This window comes from Aspergillus pseudonomiae (assembly GCF_009193645.1).
Source record: "Aspergillus pseudonomiae strain CBS 119388 unplaced genomic scaffold BDV37scaffold_64, whole genome shotgun sequence".
In the NCBI taxonomy this organism is placed as follows: Eukaryota; Fungi; Ascomycota; class Eurotiomycetes; order Eurotiales; family Aspergillaceae; genus Aspergillus; species Aspergillus pseudonomiae.
This window is the reverse complement of record NW_022476056.1, coordinates 91,947-109,890: the sequence shown is the minus strand read 5'-3', so window position 1 is coordinate 109,890 and position 17,944 is coordinate 91,947. Positions and strand designations below refer to the sequence as shown.

At 48.4% G+C, this 17,944-nt stretch overlaps 8 protein-coding genes across 8 annotated transcripts; 4 read left to right on the top strand and 4 right to left on the bottom strand.

The window, feature by feature from the left end:
- Nucleotides 1-127: 127 nt before the first annotated feature.
- BDV37DRAFT_285706 (uncharacterized protein) lies at nt 128-766 on the bottom strand (the record flags this gene model as incomplete). The annotated part of the gene is made up of 4 exons (XM_032087785.1): nt 128-483; nt 563-588; nt 675-688; nt 758-766. 4 exons carry the CDS (start codon nt 764-766, stop codon nt 128-130), a joined length of 405 nt encoding a protein of 134 aa, XP_031938741.1.
- Nucleotides 509-4,109, top strand: BDV37DRAFT_181727 (TFIIH/NER complex ATPase/helicase subunit SSL2). The gene is made up of 3 exons (XM_032079496.1): nt 509-1,284; nt 1,336-1,446; nt 1,502-4,109. The coding sequence occupies exons 1-3, from the start codon at nt 1,257-1,259 to the stop codon at nt 3,835-3,837; spliced, it is 2,475 nt and encodes an 824-aa protein (XP_031938740.1). The 5' UTR covers nt 509-1,256; the 3' UTR covers nt 3,838-4,109.
- Nucleotides 4,110-4,200: 91 nt separating this feature from the next.
- Nucleotides 4,201-4,586, bottom strand: BDV37DRAFT_285704 (uncharacterized protein; the record flags this gene model as incomplete). The annotated part of the gene is made up of 2 exons (XM_032087784.1): nt 4,201-4,300; nt 4,372-4,586. The coding sequence occupies 2 exons, from the start codon at nt 4,584-4,586 to the stop codon at nt 4,201-4,203; spliced, it is 315 nt and encodes a 104-aa protein (XP_031938739.1).
- Nucleotides 4,587-5,941: 1,355 nt separating this feature from the next.
- On the top strand, nt 5,942-7,790 carry BDV37DRAFT_273677 (questin oxidase family protein; the record flags this gene model as incomplete). Its single annotated transcript, XM_032085102.1, has 6 exons — nt 5,942-5,974; nt 6,073-6,370; nt 6,435-6,737; nt 6,813-7,172; nt 7,232-7,642; nt 7,696-7,790. The coding sequence occupies 6 exons, from the start codon at nt 5,942-5,944 to the stop codon at nt 7,788-7,790; spliced, it is 1,500 nt and encodes a 499-aa protein (XP_031938738.1).
- Nucleotides 7,687-9,843, top strand: BDV37DRAFT_181646 (uncharacterized protein). The gene has a single exon (XM_032079495.1). It carries the CDS (start codon nt 8,182-8,184, stop codon nt 9,658-9,660), a length of 1,479 nt encoding a protein of 492 aa, XP_031938737.1. The 5' UTR covers nt 7,687-8,181; the 3' UTR covers nt 9,661-9,843.
- BDV37DRAFT_181600 (glutamine-dependent NAD(+) synthetase) lies at nt 9,844-13,046 on the bottom strand. Its single transcript, XM_032079494.1, has 14 exons — nt 12,922-13,046; nt 12,730-12,848; nt 12,523-12,673; nt 12,417-12,475; nt 12,138-12,327; nt 12,063-12,088; nt 11,910-12,001; nt 11,694-11,858; nt 11,229-11,641; nt 10,836-11,170; nt 10,785-10,788; nt 10,687-10,729; nt 10,195-10,612; nt 9,844-10,137 (listed from the first exon to the last, which is right to left on the bottom strand). The coding sequence occupies exons 1-14, from the start codon at nt 12,948-12,950 to the stop codon at nt 10,028-10,030; spliced, it is 2,154 nt and encodes a 717-aa protein (XP_031938736.1). The 5' UTR covers nt 12,951-13,046; the 3' UTR covers nt 9,844-10,027.
- Nucleotides 13,047-13,249: 203 nt separating this feature from the next.
- BDV37DRAFT_254986 (NAD(+) diphosphatase) lies at nt 13,250-14,878 on the top strand. Its single transcript, XM_032082691.1, has 3 exons — nt 13,250-13,525; nt 13,578-14,024; nt 14,078-14,878. Exons 1-3 carry the CDS (start codon nt 13,429-13,431, stop codon nt 14,782-14,784), a joined length of 1,251 nt encoding a protein of 416 aa, XP_031938735.1. The 5' UTR covers nt 13,250-13,428; the 3' UTR covers nt 14,785-14,878.
- Nucleotides 14,879-14,958: 80 nt separating this feature from the next.
- On the bottom strand, nt 14,959-17,254 carry BDV37DRAFT_254985 (uncharacterized protein). The gene has a single exon (XM_032082690.1). It carries the CDS (start codon nt 17,158-17,160, stop codon nt 15,085-15,087), a length of 2,076 nt encoding a protein of 691 aa, XP_031938734.1. The 5' UTR covers nt 17,161-17,254; the 3' UTR covers nt 14,959-15,084.
- Between the last annotated feature and the right edge of the window lie 690 nt (nt 17,255-17,944).

Sequence of the window (17,944 nt, the reverse complement as noted above, 5' to 3'; positions counted from 1 at the left end):
ATGATATCATACAAAGCCATAGCACACTCAGCACACTCTCGACATGTGCATATGACGTTTTGCCATCTCTATTGTTTAGGGGAAGATGAACTCCTCCGCATGCCCTCACGCGTAAGAGTTAACGCGCTCAGCTGAATCGATTACCTCGAGGAGGTCGGAACGGTTGAGCAGCCTCGTATTTTCCTTTCTCTAGCACTCGGTCTGCTTCGGATTCGGGTTCGTGACGGGTTGGAGCGGGATCATGACTGGCCTCCGCGCTTGGTGACGCTACATCGTCCGCTGCGCTCTGGAACTGCGCCATGTTGGCCCGTTTCAAGCTAGGGGATTCGGACGGGGTCGGGACTTTCTCGTTGAAAGTCGACTGGCGTCGGTAATCGGCTTCCATCTGTGCGAGTTTCGATTTGCGCTTGTTCTCTGCTTCATATCGGGCGGCTCGGTCCGCATTGATCGATTTCTTAGCGAAATAATAGGCTCCGCCGCCAGCTGTTTTACCGAAGTCAGCCGTGGAGCACTTGAGTGCAATTACTTGTCGTGAGACATGGGGCGCTTGAGAGTCCCTTACCGACGCAGAGAGTACCCCAGCCTACCCTGTTGATGCATGTCGACAGCATGTCAGTAATCTAGGTTCCATGTCGCCTAGGAATATGAAGCTTTGCAGGTTGTCTCCCGCTCACCAGGTAGATCGGATCTATAGATTTCCCAAAACACGGTCAGCAAGGCTTCACGTCTCGTCTGTTTGCAGTCCTCATATACGTACCGTATTCATTTTTTTTTTTCCTTTAAAAAGAATGTGCGGATACCAAGATTGAGCAAAACAATCCTCAATTGAAGGAAAAATGGAGACGGAGTAGAAACTACGTCAGCATTCGGCCGAAGGTCGGAACGCCGTTTCGCTCTACTGGTTGCTGTGCCACCGCCAACTTAGCCTCTTCTGCCTCTTTCGCCACACTTTGATGCCTCAGGCCTTAACATCATCGGAGTAAAGTCATCGATCTCATCGGATTACATCTGATTTATCTCCTTCAACTTTCTCTTTCTCTACATCCCCTTCAACCCGCTTATCGCTTCCGGATTCCTTCAACTCTACACCAGTTTGACGGTACTACTCGTATCTTAGAAAAAACGGAACGTTTAGATTTGCTTGGAGCCCTGCTGAGGCGCTGGTAGCCTCAGAGTATGCACATTCGTTTTGGCATAACATCAACACAATAGACAATAGACATCAGTTTCAGGGGATTCTAACACAATACAACAATATGCCTGTTAAGCGCAAGGCAACCGACAGTACGATTCCCATCCAGGGATCAGGTAGACGACAGGGCTGACCATCGTTAGGCGGTCGGTCAAGTAGAGCTTCGAAGCGTGCGACCCCGGTGCCTGACATCCAGGATGTCGATAGTAGCGATGAATTTTCCGAATATGATCCAAAGGAAGATAGCCTGAAAGGTATTACAAGTGGGCCTCTTGAAAAGTAACCACCCAAGTGCTGACTTTCTTCAAGAGGTCGTCGACAAGTTCTCCCTCGAATCGTTCAGTAACAAGAAGAGCTCCGCCGTACAGAAGCAAGATCCGAACTTCGGCTACAAAGACTTTTCGTCGCTTTCTCTGAAACCAGATCACGCGAACCGTCCTCTATGGATCGACCCCTTGAAAGGAACCATTACGTTGGAGAGTTTCTCGCCCTTGGCCCCCCAAGCGCAGGATTTCCTGACCACCATCGCCGAACCGCTGTCACGTCCGACCCATCTGCACGAATACAGGTTGACGGGAAACAGTTTGTATGCGGCTGTCTCGGTTGGTCTCCAGCCTCAGGATATCATCAACTTCCTTGACCGGTTGTCGAAGACGCCCCTCCCGGATACAATTAAATCCTTCATCATCGATTTTACGAAGTCATACGGAAAGATCAAGGTCGTGCTGAAACATAATCGCTTCTTCGTGGAAAGTACCGACCCAGCCATGTTACAGATGCTCCTGCAAGATGAAGTCATCGGAGCTCAGAGGGTCCAGGGCGGGTCGGCCGGTATCATTCAGCAGGCTGCTCCAAAAATGGGTGGACTTGTTATCCCTGGCACCAAGGATGCAGCAGGAGTGAAGCAGAGCACGGACCAGCAACAGCCGCCAGAGGAAAACCAAGGAGAGAAGCGGCAGGAGGATGATCTACTTTTGGCCATTCGCGATGAAGATGACGATGAAGAGCAGGCTCAGGTTCACAGCTTTGAAATTCCGAATGAAGCTGTCGAACCTGTTAAGGCTCGCTGCCAGGCAATGGGCTGCCCGGCATTAGAGGAGTATGACTTCCGGAACGACGAAATCAATCCTACATTGGATATCGACTTGAAGCCACAAGCTCGAATCCGAAGTTATCAGGAGAAGAGTTTAAGTAAGATGTTCGGCAACGGACGTGCTAAAAGTGGTATCATCGTCCTTCCTTGTGGTGCCGGAAAGACCCTAGTTGGCATTACGGCTGCTTGCACGATCAAGAAGGGTACGATTATTCTTTGTACCAGCTCCATGTCTGTGGTTCAATGGAGAAACGAGTTCTTACGGTGGTCGAATATTGACCCGGGCGACATCGCCGTTTTCACCTCAGACAACAAGGAAAAGTTTCGCAGATCGACAGGTATCATTGTTTCGACATATTCCATGGTTTCCCAAACAAGGGCCCGGTCTCATGATGCACAGAAAATGATGGACTGGATTCAATCGCGTGAATGGGGTCTAATGATTCTTGATGAGGTGCACGTGGTGCCTGCATCTATGTTCCGTAAAGTTACATCGGCTATCGCGACCCAAAGCAAGCTCGGATTGACTGCGACCCTCTTGCGTGAAGACGACAAAATCAAGGATTTGAACTTCTTGATTGGCCCGAAGTTGTACGAAGCTAACTGGATGGAACTTGCGGAGCAAGGGCACATTGCCAAAGTCCAATGCGCTGAGGTGTGGTGTCCTATGACTACAGAGTTTTATTCGGAGTACATGAGAGAGAAGTCAAGAAAGGCAGCCTTGCTCTACATCATGAATCCCCGGAAGTTTCAGGCTTGCCAATTTCTCATCGACTACCACGAAAAGCGTGGAGACAAGGTTATCGTGTTCTCTGATAACGTCTATGCTCTTGAGCGTTATGCCCTTAAGTTGAACAAGGCCTACATTTATGGCGGCACTCCTCAAAATGAGCGTATGCGGATTCTGGAGAACTTCCAGCATAACGAGCAAGTCAACACCATATTTCTATCGAAGATCGGAGACACATCCTTGGATTTACCTGAGGCAACCTGTCTGATTCAGATATCATCACATTACGGTTCCCGTCGTCAAGAAGCCCAACGGCTGGGCCGAATTCTGCGAGCTAAGCGTCGTAACGATGAGGGCTTCAATGCATTCTTCTACTCTCTCGTCTCCAAGGATACGGACGAGATGTTCTATTCTTCTAAAAGACAAGCTTTCCTTGTCGACCAAGGCTACGCGTTCAAAGTTATCACCCATCTTCAAGGTATTGAAAATCTGGAGGGGCTCGCTTATGCAACCCCCGGTGAGCGACGCGAGCTTTTACAGGAGGTCATGCTGCAGAATGAAACGTCTGCGGATGTGGAAGCCGTCACCGATGACTTGTTCTCTGAACGTTCTGGTGGACCAAGGGCTAAGAAGGGAGCTGTCAAACGCAGTGCCGCCACTCTCAGCGGCTTGGCAGGAGGAGAGGACATGGCATATATCGAGTACAACAAGAGCCGGAACAAGCAGCTGAAGGACAAAGTGGGACACCACCCGTTGTTCCGCAAGATAGAACGGGAGCGCCAGAAGAGGAAGAAGGAGATGGAAGATTTTGGCATGCATTGATTGAGATGCTACCACAATTCAGATGGAAATCAGTTTCGTTCATCAGATTGGTACTTTTTCTCCTGGTAAAAGGGTTGCACTGGTCATATATCTGTTTGGAAAAGCAGTTTGCATCAAACCACAAAGTATACCTAATAAATTTACTATAATATGACAATTCGCTTTCAGATCCATGTATATACATTCTTACAAATTGTACTCAGCTGGACAGTTGGCATCGAACAATATCGGACTCACAAGGTCCACCTCAATGACAGGCCCAACAAGACTACGAGTAGTTTTAACCGCCCGCAGCACTCATGAGCAAATATATACAACCTGAGAGCCCTATTCAGAATGGAACAAATACAAATACTTCGGAGACTACCGAGACTTTTGCGCCTGTCCTCCGCTCTCTGCATTCTTCAACTCATTCGTATCCCGCGCAACAACCAACAATAGTGATGATACCCTTGCACGCAGCCTGATTTCTATAGCCGTTAGTCGCCCTAGCTAGAAAATGTCTCAAAGCAGGTAGTATACCGACAAGGTTACAGCGGGACAATGGTGCCGACAGTGGGACTGGGAGTAGGACCCAAAGCGACACTGGAACTGGCAGGGCTAGCACTAGCTTCAGCGCTGACCTTGCCATGGGGTCTGTTGAGGATGTTCAGAATGCCTCCCATCCAGTCCGGGTTGATGGCGGCTGGGGCCGGGGCCGCGAGGGTGCTGGTTGCGAAGATAGCGATGGCGAGGGTGAAGAAGTGCATTGTTGCAGTCAGTATATTGAGGTTGAATGAGTGGATATCGTTAAAAGTGATGGTGAGTGAGTGACTGTAGGATTTTGGTATGAAATATTGGAAAGAGAGAATGACTGGCTTGGATAGCTTGTTGTCTATCTTCTTGCGGTAGAGCTTTCGTCCTTATATGTTCTATCTTGGTATATTACTGGAAGTATTGAATGGGGTTAATCAATACCGAAGTAAGCAAAAGCGCTCGCTATCTTTTGGGTCTATAAACGGTAATTTAATCACGACAGTAGATCCTAGTCTTAGTCTATGCGTGCTAAGGCATGCATCTGCATCTTAGTCTTTCCCAGGTAGAATGCTCTCATCGTACTACGTGCGTCCTCCTTATTTCCTAGGAGAAATAGTAGAAGTGTTAACGAGCTTCTCGATCGAAAGCATATAAACCGGGGCCCTTGGACCCATAGATCGTCGATAGATGAACCCTCCGATGTTTTAGACAGCCTGCCGACAAGATCCTTGCTCCGCCACCATCTTTATTATCTACCTGATACACTCGACCGTAGTAGTTTTCTCACGGTCCATTCGTGACGTTTCAGTCGGAATCTCCCGAGGTTATTCAAGATATACACCGGTTCGAGCACCGGCATGCCCCTCACATCGGGTGGTTTGGGGGTAAACTTCGGTGGAATTATATCGCTGGGTCGTGATCATCATCCTGGGCCGTTGAAATGGATCAAGGGTCCCACATTCTATCTCAGGGCATGTCCAAGCTTTTTACCCCTGGACCCTGGTCTAGTGTTCCTGAATATTTAGCCGAATTAATGTGAGCTCTCCTATTATTGACTCAGCTCTGGTTATCGAGCGGGAGACTCCAGGATTTATTTGTCTTGGAAACGGGGCAGTGTACTGGATTCTGTGCACCTTTTTTCTGAAGGATGAATGAGCTCTGTGACTGAAGGATTGTATCACTTGTCTATTATGATTCTCTCGATCCAAGAAAATAGCCGCTATGAAGGGTGTCATGTTGCGAAGGATTCGTTGGTTGCTTGCGTTATTCTGACAGCTTGAAGCCCACTCTATGGTGCACCATAAAAAGCCATGTGTAAGCAGCCAGATCGAAACGCGATCCAGATGCGATCCAGACTCCAGGCGAATGAACCCCAGATTCTTCTGTTCAATTAGAGCAGCCAGACCTACAAGTTCAAATACGAGAGATTGGTCAACCCTAATTGTATGATTGGCGCGGGGGGCTCATATGACGTCGCTCGGGCGTCGCGAAGCCCCGAAGCCCGACTCTGATTTGTACTCACTTAGCGACTGCTCTCCCCGCATATCGAACCTATACGAGATGGAGATAAATAAGCTTGCGATAAGACATGAACTTCTCGGCCATCCACTCTGCCCAGCTTGTATGCATCGGAAGACTGTTCACAGTACATTGGCAAACTGCTGTCGCCAATCCACTGGTATTACACAACGATCGTCGCTATTGCCGAGGAGGCTTCAGACCATTCGCCCTCGGTGCTTTAGTGCTCAACGCTTTACTAGTTGCTGTACTCCGGCTGTTCAATATTCCCGGTGGATCTCGTTCTCGTCACCACCCAGCACCATCACTGTTGAATCTACCTATCGTGTCAACGCTCGAAGAAGTCCAATGGCCACGGCACGGAAAATTGAGCTGTCCACCTCTAACTCCGGTATCTACTCCACCGGAGTTAGAGAGGATGCTGCTCGAGCTGCTAGCCAAGTCTTGCAGGAGAATCTAGAGAAGCACCACATCTACTTCAACGATTCCGGGTTCCATAGTAAGTTCGATTGGATACCTCGTATTTATCGCTCGAGAAAACAAATCAAATGCTAATATAATAGACCATATCGTCCACCATATTCTAACCATCTTTGCCCTGGGGGCTTCCCCGGACGAGATTAGGGCTGCGTATGAGAGAAATAAGAGTTACCAGCGGCCTGCTTTGCCGCCCAATGACAGTGTGGTTCAGTCCTTGTATGACCAGGCTCGGTTCAAAGAATGCCTGGGGAAACGAAACAATTACCCCAATTTCTTGGAATTTTTCCAACGTGAGATCGAAACAAAAGGAGTTGAAAGCGTGATTAAACAATACGTTTTCGCCGGGGATGATATCGCGGAAGATATGCTGGTAAGATTGTTTGGAGGTGAGTACATGCATCTCTCAGTCCAGTTGGTAATATTTCGCAAGTATAGAGCTGACTTTTGTTGGAATGCTCAAGGTCTCATTCATCCGCTTATCCACTTGGGGTTCGGGATTGAGTTCAACCAGCCTGCCATCGTAGCAGAAGCCCTGGCCCAAGCTGCTACCCATGAGAACTGGACTGGTCCAATGTTCCTCCTACCCGCTGAAAAAGCAGCAGGGGGTATTGGCAAACCCGGAAAGAAATCATTGCTGCAAATTCTAGAGGAAGTACGCAGCGACGATAAATTGGCGAATTCCGCACATTGGGAAGATGAGAATAGGATGAGGGACGGCGTCCTTGTACGGGCACCAGATGAAATGATCAAACATGCTGCAGAATTCACCGTGTCTGAGGATCAAATGGAAGAAAAGCTTGTTGAAATAGTCGACACCGTTGGTAGGTGCCCAGGAAACTAGGGTCTGCATGAGTGGGTACTGACTGTAGCGACATTTTAGCCTACTTCACCGCTACTGCTCAACGACCGTCCAAGCAGGTTAAATTTGACTTCTTCTATATACATGGCTTGAATGCGTCGATATTCCTCGCCAAGTTCATCTCGCTGCCGTGGCTAGATGTGCGCTCCAAGCTACGTCTCCTCGAATGGAAAGGACGATTGAACCTGTTGCTATATGTATCCCGCAATACACCCGAGCTATACCTCAATGATGTTATCGAGTATCAAGCTTCGAGGACTTGGGCGGATATTTTCGCATATGTCAATGCACACCCAAGAGAGGATGGACACATTAGCAAATTGGCAAGAGCCCTCGCGAGCGGAGAGAGAGTCTGCCGTCCTTACGAGGCCCAAGCCAAAGACTTGGGATTGATGATCACCGGCGATATGTGGCTGAAGATCGGGAATATGGGTGAGTTGAAGCTGAAACCTCTGTCTTGCAACGGTGGCTGATGACGGATATAGTTATGGATTCAACTTCCGATGAGCATTCCGTGTGGGTCCGTTCCACCGGATTCGATGGAGCATGGGAGGAATTTGAAGACCGCCCTCGTCTGTGACCGGATGTGGCTCTGTATGCTTGGATGCCCTTTTGTAATGTAGTCGGCTAGGCAATTAATGTATATCCCGATGAGCGAATGTAAATCGATGCAAAATATGTTGTTCTGGCTGGAATAGTCCTAGTCCGAGAGAAAAAGCATTTGCCATGTTTGCAGACATCACGTGGTGATTGTGGATTTAATTTAATGAGAGGTGGGGCGATCAATCCCCAACAGCTTCAATCGATCACCACGCTAACGCTTATTTGAGTCTCATACATCCATCCCCCATCCTCTTTTTCTTTTCCATCTCAAATTTCATCTGGATCGACATCCACTTGACCAATTTGACCTGTCTCTTGTTCGGATTTGACCTATCCCTTTCCGAGACCCTTCTGGGGAGGAACCAGCCATGGCAGGTGACGACAATTCAAACCGCGACAGAGACCCTTCCGCGCAGAGCTCCCAACTGTGGCCCGATGACGACAATCCGTTTGTTGCTTTCCGTCGCTTTGCCGACGAACAGATTTCCTCCATGTTACAGTCAGTAACGGGGCTGCCATCGATGGTCACTGCCCCGCCACCCGACCATTGGTCGATTTTCGCAGACGACAGATACTACAAAGACGCGCATACCCGCCAAAGACAAAGCGGTGACGGTAAAGAAGGAGACCATTATGCGGAGTCGGAAACCGGCGCATCTTCCAAGTCGACTGATAATTCACCATCGCGGTCGTACTGGCCAGGATCAGATGAACATTGGCAGTCCCATCGTACCAGAAGACAGAGTCCACCTCACGATCCTTTCGATATCGACTTCTTTTTCGATTCCTTCTTCGACAAGTTCTGGTTTGACGATCGCGTTTCTTCCCGCTTCTTCCACCCGTACAATAGGCCCCTGTTCTCAGGCATGATAAATGATGAATCTCCGACCTGGCCTGTCACCTACCTCATGTTCAGTCCTTACTCCCCTCTGCATTTAGAACGTCAGGCACAATATCGGTCTAGTCGCGAACACGGAGTGTTCTCGTCTCTCATGTCTACTCTGAACCTTTCTACTGAACATGATCCTGCAGAGCCCCAGTGGCGGGAGGCTTTTGAGGATCTTTTGCGACTCGAAAACGGAAAGCCGATGCTCGACAGGGACCCTGCAGACGTCAGTAAGAGGGAATCGGGGAAGGACTGGTTGCAGGGGCTGGTCAAACGTGGTAGTCTTGGGGATCGTTTCAAGTATATCTCTGGAACAGAAAGCCGACCCTGGTCGACTATCACGTTCGATAATTCGAAGAACACGGAAGATGACCGCAGTCTGGCCGAAGAGAAAGCTTTGAGCAATAGTGCAAAGGCAGAAATTAGTTGGGATGATGCTGAGCCTGACTCAGTCACAGAGCTAGATATGTACGAACGTTTCCTTGCGGACATTGAAGCTCGTGAGCGGGAGTTCTTCAAGGATACACACGAAAGCCCTCTCTTACGCCTTCTCTTTGAAGACAGATACAGAGCCGCAGATAACAGAGCATCATTAAAGAAAGCAAACCGGATTGAAGATACCGAAAGCAGCCTAGGCCAGGTGCCTAGCGAAACCCAAAAGACTGTCTCAAAGACAGACTCTCAACCGGCCACGGATGCATCTCCTGCGGAGACCGACAAGTCAGTGGCCGAGAAAAGTCCATACGTCATATCCACCAAAACTTCAACAGAGCGTATCCGACTACCTGATGGATCAATTCAGACAAAGACTGTAAAAACTCAGCGGTTCGCAGATGGCCGCGAAGAGAGCAATGAATCTGTCGAGGTGGTCAATCCTTCGCAGGTCAGTCGGGAACCCACTAGTCCAGAGGGAGCCCGGTCTGATGAGAAACCGAGCGGCTGGTTCTGGAAGCGCGAATAGATCGAGAGATCTTAGCTTTTTGTCGTTTCATTCCTCTGATCATACTTTTTTTTTTTTCACACTACTCTCCTTTACCTACTCGTTTTTCACCCCTTTCCTATGTCTTGTCTGCTTAGCGCTGCGTCTTCCCAATTGGCGTCTTGTGAATTATTGTTATCCCCTTTCTCATTAACTCACTAGCAAACACTATGCTAGTCACATTCATATACTCGAGTCCTATGCCGTGTACTGGTTACCTGGCTACGCTAAGTCGTCTCTTCAAGGTGCAATATCTTCCACATTTAACATATCTAAACTGATGTCTCATGGCGTGTATCTCTCTTAGTATATTTCTCAAAACAAATATGATCGCATTTATCTAATCCACCTAGTCTGCCTTGACGTTCTTCTTCTGTGCTTTCCCAGCAGTCCATCCCTTTGATTCCCAGAATTTGACGCTGTCTTCCATCTTTTTGTATGCCCAAGTAAATGAGGGGTCTGGTGGCACATTAGCAAACGCTAGAAATCAACAAGTCAACTGCGGGATCTACTTACACAAGAACTGCCGGAGGTCATGCCTATTATCATCGGGAGAGTACTGTTCCGCATGATAACTAGGGGTAAGTACGGTCATCTTATGGCGGTTAATGGCATAATTGTAGAAGAAATGGCGGGTTTTCTCATATATCTCGCGAGGGCTGTACTCATTACCCCACACATGGAGCAATCTTTCGTACATGGACCAAGGTCCTAGCTTCGCAACCTTACGCAGGTAGCCGAAAGTGGACAACTCAGCGTACGTTACGCCCATGTCCGCTTCGTCTGACTGGACGTACGTGGATGTTATCGGTTCCAGCTCGGCGGTTGGAGTGGCGTTCAGGAATTCGTGAAGAATAGGTATTTCAAACGAATCCCGAGACCAGGCGATGAATTTCTTCAGGTCGACTTTGCTGATGGAGCCAATTGGGTTCAACTAGTTTTAAATCTTACTGTTAGCATCTCGTCTCTTCTATGAAGGAGAGTGCCAGGAAAGGGGCTGAGACATACATCTGCGCTACTGGCATCGTATTTCGTCAAATAGCCACGCAAACTGTGCATATCGGTTAGAATTGAACAAATTAGAAAAGGAGTTAAGCTTTATATACCATTCTGCGGACAGTTAGCGAAATCCAGTATGTGTAGGAGATATCACTTACCATCTACATTTGATGATGCCAGAACGAGCAGTCCACCTCCACCTGGCCGCTGTCGGACTGTAGGAAGCAACGATGCAAACAGGTACGAAAGCACCATTCTTAGGCGGGCTTGAACGTTCTGTAGCGCTTGGTTCTCTGCCCGACTACCACCATGAACCTTGAACTTAGGCTGGAAGTTGGTAACCATCGTGAACAAATTCGTCAAGGAAGTTATAACTGTATCAAAATTAAAGTCGATATGATAAGATCCAATGTCGGTTGAGAGCCTCTTTGCCCGGTCCCTTGTCTCCTTGCTGGAATTTTGGGTGCCCATATAGCTAGTGTGGAAGATGCGACTGAAAGTGAATTAGCATCCTTGAGTAGAGGTTAGAAAGTTGGAAAGATCAGTCTTACTTGCACACTTCTTGACTCGTAGTAGGAAGCCAGGTAGAATCCGCTGGTTCAGCGCATAGCCTGCGGACATCTTTGATCACCTGCTCATTTCCTTCTGACACTGCCTTGATGACTTCCCTGCACATCGAGTGTACAATAATGGCAGTAGCACAGCTGTCAATACCACCACTCAGCGGAAGGAAGAACCCAGCGGCACCACTCCTTCGGAGATAATCCCAAAGCCAACAAGCTGGACCGAGTGCGACTTCTTCTTCAGGGGCGTGGTATCGGGGCGCAATAGTCTCAGATGGGGCAAGGCCGGGCTCAGCCTCTTCGTTTTGACGAGAAAGTCTCATATCGAGGTCAAGACGAACGAATGGTGTTTGTTTGCTGGCTTGCATACCACGACTAGCACTAGAACGATACGTCCGGACCTATCCCAGGTTAGATTTTCGCTGCAGGAACCAGAATTTATGGAAACCAGACCTCTTCTATATCAACGGTAGCTGTAACAACCTCGACATCGTTCAAGGAAAATTGAGAGCCCTGGGCCACGATATTGCCATTGACGACAATCATTGCACAGCCATCGTAATACAGCCGGTCACCATCGCAGCCTTGCTGGTTTGCATATAGATAGATGCCTCCACTCTAAAAAGCCGTCAGCCTGCGAGTTAATGCTATCTTTGCAGGCAACTTCACCAGTTTCGTAGCTTGTGTAACCAAGTTGATACGGGTGTCAAGCTTCCTTAACTCGTGATGACTTCCTGAAGAATTGGAGATGATCTCCACGCCTATCGAAGAGGTCAGCGATCTCTACCAGAACAGGGCTGCAGGGTGCAATGATGACCATACCGGCAAGACCGTAAGGGATATGAGGCCTATATAGAATTAGCACGATAGCCACAATCATGTAGTCAAAGTGAGTACCCATTAGGAGTGAATAGCTCTTCGCAGGTCTCTAGACCTAGACAAGTATCTCTTGTACTGATGACTGCATCTCCGAAAGGAACCTTATACTGGCCTGTTATTTTACCAACGATTGATTCAAGATAATAATCTTCAATCTCTTGAGGGCGCTGCCAGGGGGTAAAGTACCGCATCTCTCTATAGTTCCCATCTGATTGAACCACAAACATTAGCGAAGGATAGCTCAAGATAGACACAAGAATAAGACGAAGTGTTGGGATAAAAAAGGCATAGACAAACCATTGGCAAGCCACATCTTCGGGCGAATCAGAATGATCTTGCGGTTGTAAAAGATAACGCTTAAGAATATTAGCGAGGCCGGTTTACTGACTTGCAAACCACCCACCGGCAATTGTATCGCACGTTCCTATGCCGAACAGGCATACCTACGTCCACCACAATGTCTTGACAGTCAGCGTGGTCAATGATACGTGCCAACATTTCCCACGAATGGAGGAACGTATCGCCCTCGAGGAATCCATCAAGAACACCATATCCTAGAAAAGCGTATCAATGCAGCGAACTTTGTAGTCATAGCCAATGCTCAAGTTACCGGTGATCTCGAGTTCAGGTCCGACGCGTAGAGTAGCTCCGGCTTTCTTAGCCTGACGGATACTCTCAATAATCCGTTCGCAGTTGCCTTCAAAATCAAGGGCCCATTGATTAAGGGAACTGGTAGGGAATACAAATCAGCGCGACCTTACAAGTTAGATGGCGCATGTAACTGCTCGAAAGTAGTACCTACCATGTTGCAAGAGTGACAAGGTGGCCCATGTTGGATGAACGGGGACAGTTTCAATTAGTGGCCAATCTTCAATCTCTAGATCCTGAAACTGGATCTTGCTATCAAATTATTTAAAGAAGCGCACACAAGAACCCTGTCATTCCAGCTTTCCCGGCGATAAGAATTGAATTGGAGATGGCCGACAATGACGCCTGTCACGTGTGTGGGGAGCTTCCCCTCGTACCCCGCTGTGGTTTTGGTATTACCAGAACATTCATAGTAACGACCCCTGAGATGCATGCAGTGATGGTATCCGGGATACGTCATTTGCTGCCGTGTTACTATGCACGTTGATCCTCGGATAAGTTGTAAGAAGCAGCTGATTAATCATTCGTTATCAGGGCGTCTACATTTGCGCTTGCGATTTCTACTCTGCTTCCCCCCTCTTTTTCTACATTCTATAGTGTTTCTAGTATAGATTTTTCACCCCAATTCACTCACTGGCCTGTGTCATACCTAAATCTCATTATGAGCAGTCAACCTCAGATTCCCACTCCTGCCCATACGCAAGCTGAGTCAATGCTGTCTCGACAGTTTGGGAAAGAAACCGTAAACTACTTCTCCAGTAGGCTCCCCGGTTTTGATTGAACGGTCTTTTACGATACTGATATTACTAGGCTCGCCTTTAAATCGGCTCTCGTTTCTACGGACCGAGCATGCGTTTCTTTCAGCAGCTATCAGACATCCTTCCACCCGCTTTGTACTTCTGAAGGATCTTGCACCCCTTACGAAGTCTCCGTCAGAATTATATTATGCTCACTATAATGAAATTCAAAAGCTTGTTCCCGAGACGATTTATGATAAGACAGAGGAGGAGACAATCAAGGAATATGACTCACGGAAGACCACCGCGCAGCTAATCTTCCTTGGACTAGACGAGAGCCGTAAACAAGATGGGCTCGCTTGGAAGATTTATACCGGCACTCCTTTCTTTGCTCTCGATGTAACCCCTAAGGGGGATGAAGAGCAACAGACCAATTCCAAAGCTGTGATTAGTGCCATGGAGGAAAAGGGATTGAGCTTCTTCCAGTCGAGAGTGGTCATGACCTTTTCGGCTGACGAAGGTAAGCTTTGCTGAGATCTAGAGAGCAAACTTTGTTTACTGACCGCATCCCAGCTGCCATTTACGCCCAAGCCCGCGCTCTCATGGATTGGAATAACCGTAATAGCTTCTGTGGCACCTGCGGTAACCCCACGCTCTCTGTAAATTCTGGTACCAAGCGTGCTTGTCCACCTACAGACGTTGCCCGTGTCGCAGAGGGGAAACCGGCCGAACGGCCAGCCTGCAACACGCGCACTACCCTTTCTAACCTGTCCTTCCCACGTACCGATCCAACAATCATTGTGGCCGTTCTTTCAACCGACGCCAAGCGGGTCCTGCTTGGTCGCTCAAAACGCTATCCGCCCAACTGGTATTCAACCCTTGCCGGGTTCATCGAACCAGCAGAGTCGGTTGAGGACGCTGTCCGAAGGGAGGTGTGGGAAGAAGCGGGCGTTACTCTTTCCCGTGTCATTATTCACTCATCCCAGCCTTGGCCCTACCCAGCAAATCTCATGATTGGAGCAATCGCACAAGTTAGCGATCCTGCCCATGAAACGATCAATCTAAGCCATGACCCTGAGCTGGAAGATGCGAAATGGTTTGGCGTCGAGGAAGTCGAGGAGGCTTTGAGAATAGGCGTAAGTGCGCTGGGTGATAAGGCTGGTCCGGAGTACAAAGAGGGAGGGTTGAGACTTCCGCCGCCAACTGCTATCGCGAATCAATTGATCAGAGCAGCTGTCAACATGGATCTCTTGGCAGGAGATAAGACATCAAAAATGTAGGCGTCAAGTTCTTGAAGTTTGTGCATCCTGTCTGTTTGCCTTTGCCATCTCTGTATCCAAGTTTTGAATATCATAGACTACAGCATAGAGTGACTTACTTTGAATGTGATGATTGGGCGAGTACCATCTTCTTGTGCCATTAAAAGGCCGTAGACAAAAATTGTGTCGTTCATTTCTCAGTCCAAGCAAAACCTAGACCGGTAAACTCATCATGAAGGTTTATATACAAAAATTTAAAAGTAAGGCTCAACAACCGGTCGAGCGTGAAAAGATGTGTCCAATACGATACACAAGTCTTCCTCACAAATTGGCATAGACGGTTCCGTCTCGCAGTTCATGTATACTCTCTTTTCCAGACGGCGAGCCAACCTCAGTGTATCTCCTTCCATCCCTTAACTCATGGATGGTTATTCTCCGATGAGACCTTTTGCCCCGCCGTGAACCCCGGCTCGAGAAAGATGATTCACCGCGCATGTCGCGCGGTGTCGAGTCGATGCTCCCTGAATCGCTAAGTGCAGCGCTGCTAGTGGGTGTCCCTTCTCTACTTTCCCTGTTAATAGAGGCTTGTAGTTGGTTATCTGCCACCATGGCCATGCCAGCTTCTTGGTACCATTGGCGCAGATCAGTGGCACAGGCCTGCTCTTCGCTCCCGTATTCAACTGGAGGATCATGAGCCAGTGCTTTATCATCCAAGCCCTTGAGAACAGCCCAAGCACTAGTATCAACGCTGGCAATTATTATCGAGCGGCTGAATCTCTTGACTCTGAAGTTGCGTAACAAGACAACGTTCCCCTCTTCCACTAAGGGAAGTGCTACTTTGGAAGGCCGGGAAATTTGGGCATAGAGCGTGGCTCCAGCCATAGATTGATCAGTAAGTTGAAGGGTTAGGATAAAATCCTTCTTTCCTGATGCAGCCCGAAACACGGGCTGGACTTCCGACACAACGGAGATGGTATCTACTAATGCATTATAGTGGTCGACAAGCGTTGCTAACGGAGCAAAATAGGAAAGCCTGCTGTGCAGGCCGGGATAATGGCGGTCTACTCCAATGAGTTGGACCTCATCTGGATCTCCAACGGATTCATCATCTGAATAAAGCTCATCTTCTTGGCCATGGCCTCCACTGAAAGATGCTGGTGTTCCCACATCCCCATTCCCGGAAAAGTCTTCGAGTTCATCCTGTCCCTCCTGCGGGGTAGAGACAAGACGTGCTTCGTTTTCAACATCTTCCGCGAGATTGCCATGTCGTTCCGCTGGCGCAGATGTTGTAGTTTGAATGGCGGGTGGCATTTGGCCTTGGACTTGCGCGGTCATACTTCCCTGTGTATGTTCAGATGTAGGAAGTATCCCAATTGCAGTGAAATCCATAGAAGGTGGACCAGGTTCTACCAGTTGAGTATCCATTGGTACCAAATGCTGCAATTGCGGAGGCCTCTCCGAAACTGCCTCATGGGAATCGTGCAATGCTTGTGAAAATGAAGTACCGTCAAGAAACGAGCTTTGGGCAGTATTTTGGGCCGCCTCAGATATCTTTGCGAAAACCCCAGTCCTAGGCTCAGCATGAACAGAATCTGAATGAGGCTCTTCTTTCGCCTCTTTCTTTACTTGTTCTTTACCAAGCCCAGTGTTTTGCAACTCCGGATCGATCACTGTTTCCAGCTCGTGTGAAGCATTTCTCGAGTCGTGATGAGGTTCTTGAACGAATGACATGATAAATGAGTGATGATCAAGATTCCCCGAGTCGGAAACATGAGATGGTGTCTCGATTGTATGTTCCTCTTGATGATGCTGAGGCGATGGTTGCTCATGAGTATCGGGGCTCGCACCCCCAATATCCGTGGGCTGTGATACTGACACCTGCCCCCTTTTGAGCTCAGGTTCTTCAATTGCTTTGTTTTCCGCTTGGTATTCCTCATCCACCTTCTCGTCCCTCGTCCTTCCGCTGTCAGATACCTCGTATACAGCATGCCCAGCTCCTTGCTGTTCACCATTCGCTTGCTCACACTCATCCACCACCATCTCTTCATTCTTATCCATCAGCTGCTCACTTTCCGAATTTCCGTCGGACCAATCTTCGCCCTCTTCATCCTCTGAGCTTTCTGAGTTGTGCGAACGTCTGGACCTTAGGCAACCCTCTTCGGAAGCAGATGCTTCAGGTTCGGATGACTCGATCTCCTGTGTGCTGGCTTCTTTTCTTGATGAGGTCATTGGGTAAGCCCGAGAAGCAGTCGCAACTTCATCTTCACTGTCACTGTCTAGTACGATGACCTCCGGATGTATTTTCTTGGTGGCAGGCGGCTGGGTGGGCGTATCAACGCTCATTTGATCTGATATGATCTCAGAATCAGCACCATCGTCGTATTCATCCTCGTACATATCCTCGGCTTCCTCTTCTTCTTCTTCCTCTTCTCCTTCTTCCTCTTCTTCTTCCTCTTCTTCTTCCTCTTCTTCTTCCTCTTCTTCTTCCTCTTCTTCTTCCTCTTCTTCTTCCTCTTCTTCTTCCTCTTCTTCTTCTTCCTCCTCCTCCTCTTCTAACTCTTCTTCGTACCATCCCTCTTCATCATCCCATTCACCTTCCAAGCCGTTCCTTTCTATTTCCTTGTTGTCTGCATATTCTTCCCTGTCTGTCTTTTTGATCTCTTGAGCTTGTTCCCCCTCCGATTCTTCTTCCTCTCCAAGCTCTTCTTCAGATTCATCTTCACTTCCTTCCCTTTCCCATTCATTCACTCCTGCATGAACAGCTTCCGTTTGATCCCCACGATCCATTTCTGGTGGGTTGGTCTCGCTTTTAGTAGCCAAGTCATGATAGCTCCTCAATGTCTCCAGTGTCTCTGTATCCTCCTCTCCGCTTCCAGTAGGACCATATTCAACCATCCTGGATACACCGCTTGCCTGAGTGTCCCCAGAAACAAGACTTCTATTGGTACGTTTTATTTGTTGGCCATCATCTTCAAGCTTGTCCTCATTGACCATTTCTTCCCCCTGATGCGTTTCTTCTTTGTCTTTTTCGGATTCAGCTTCTACTTGAGCGTCAATGCAGTTCTCGTCGACCTCAACCTCTTTTCCTTCTCTCTTTGGGCTTCTCAATTGATCAGTGTCTCCTATATGTCCATCAAGTCTCCCCGTATCCTTCTCAGATATGCGTGGGGTAAATTGGTCG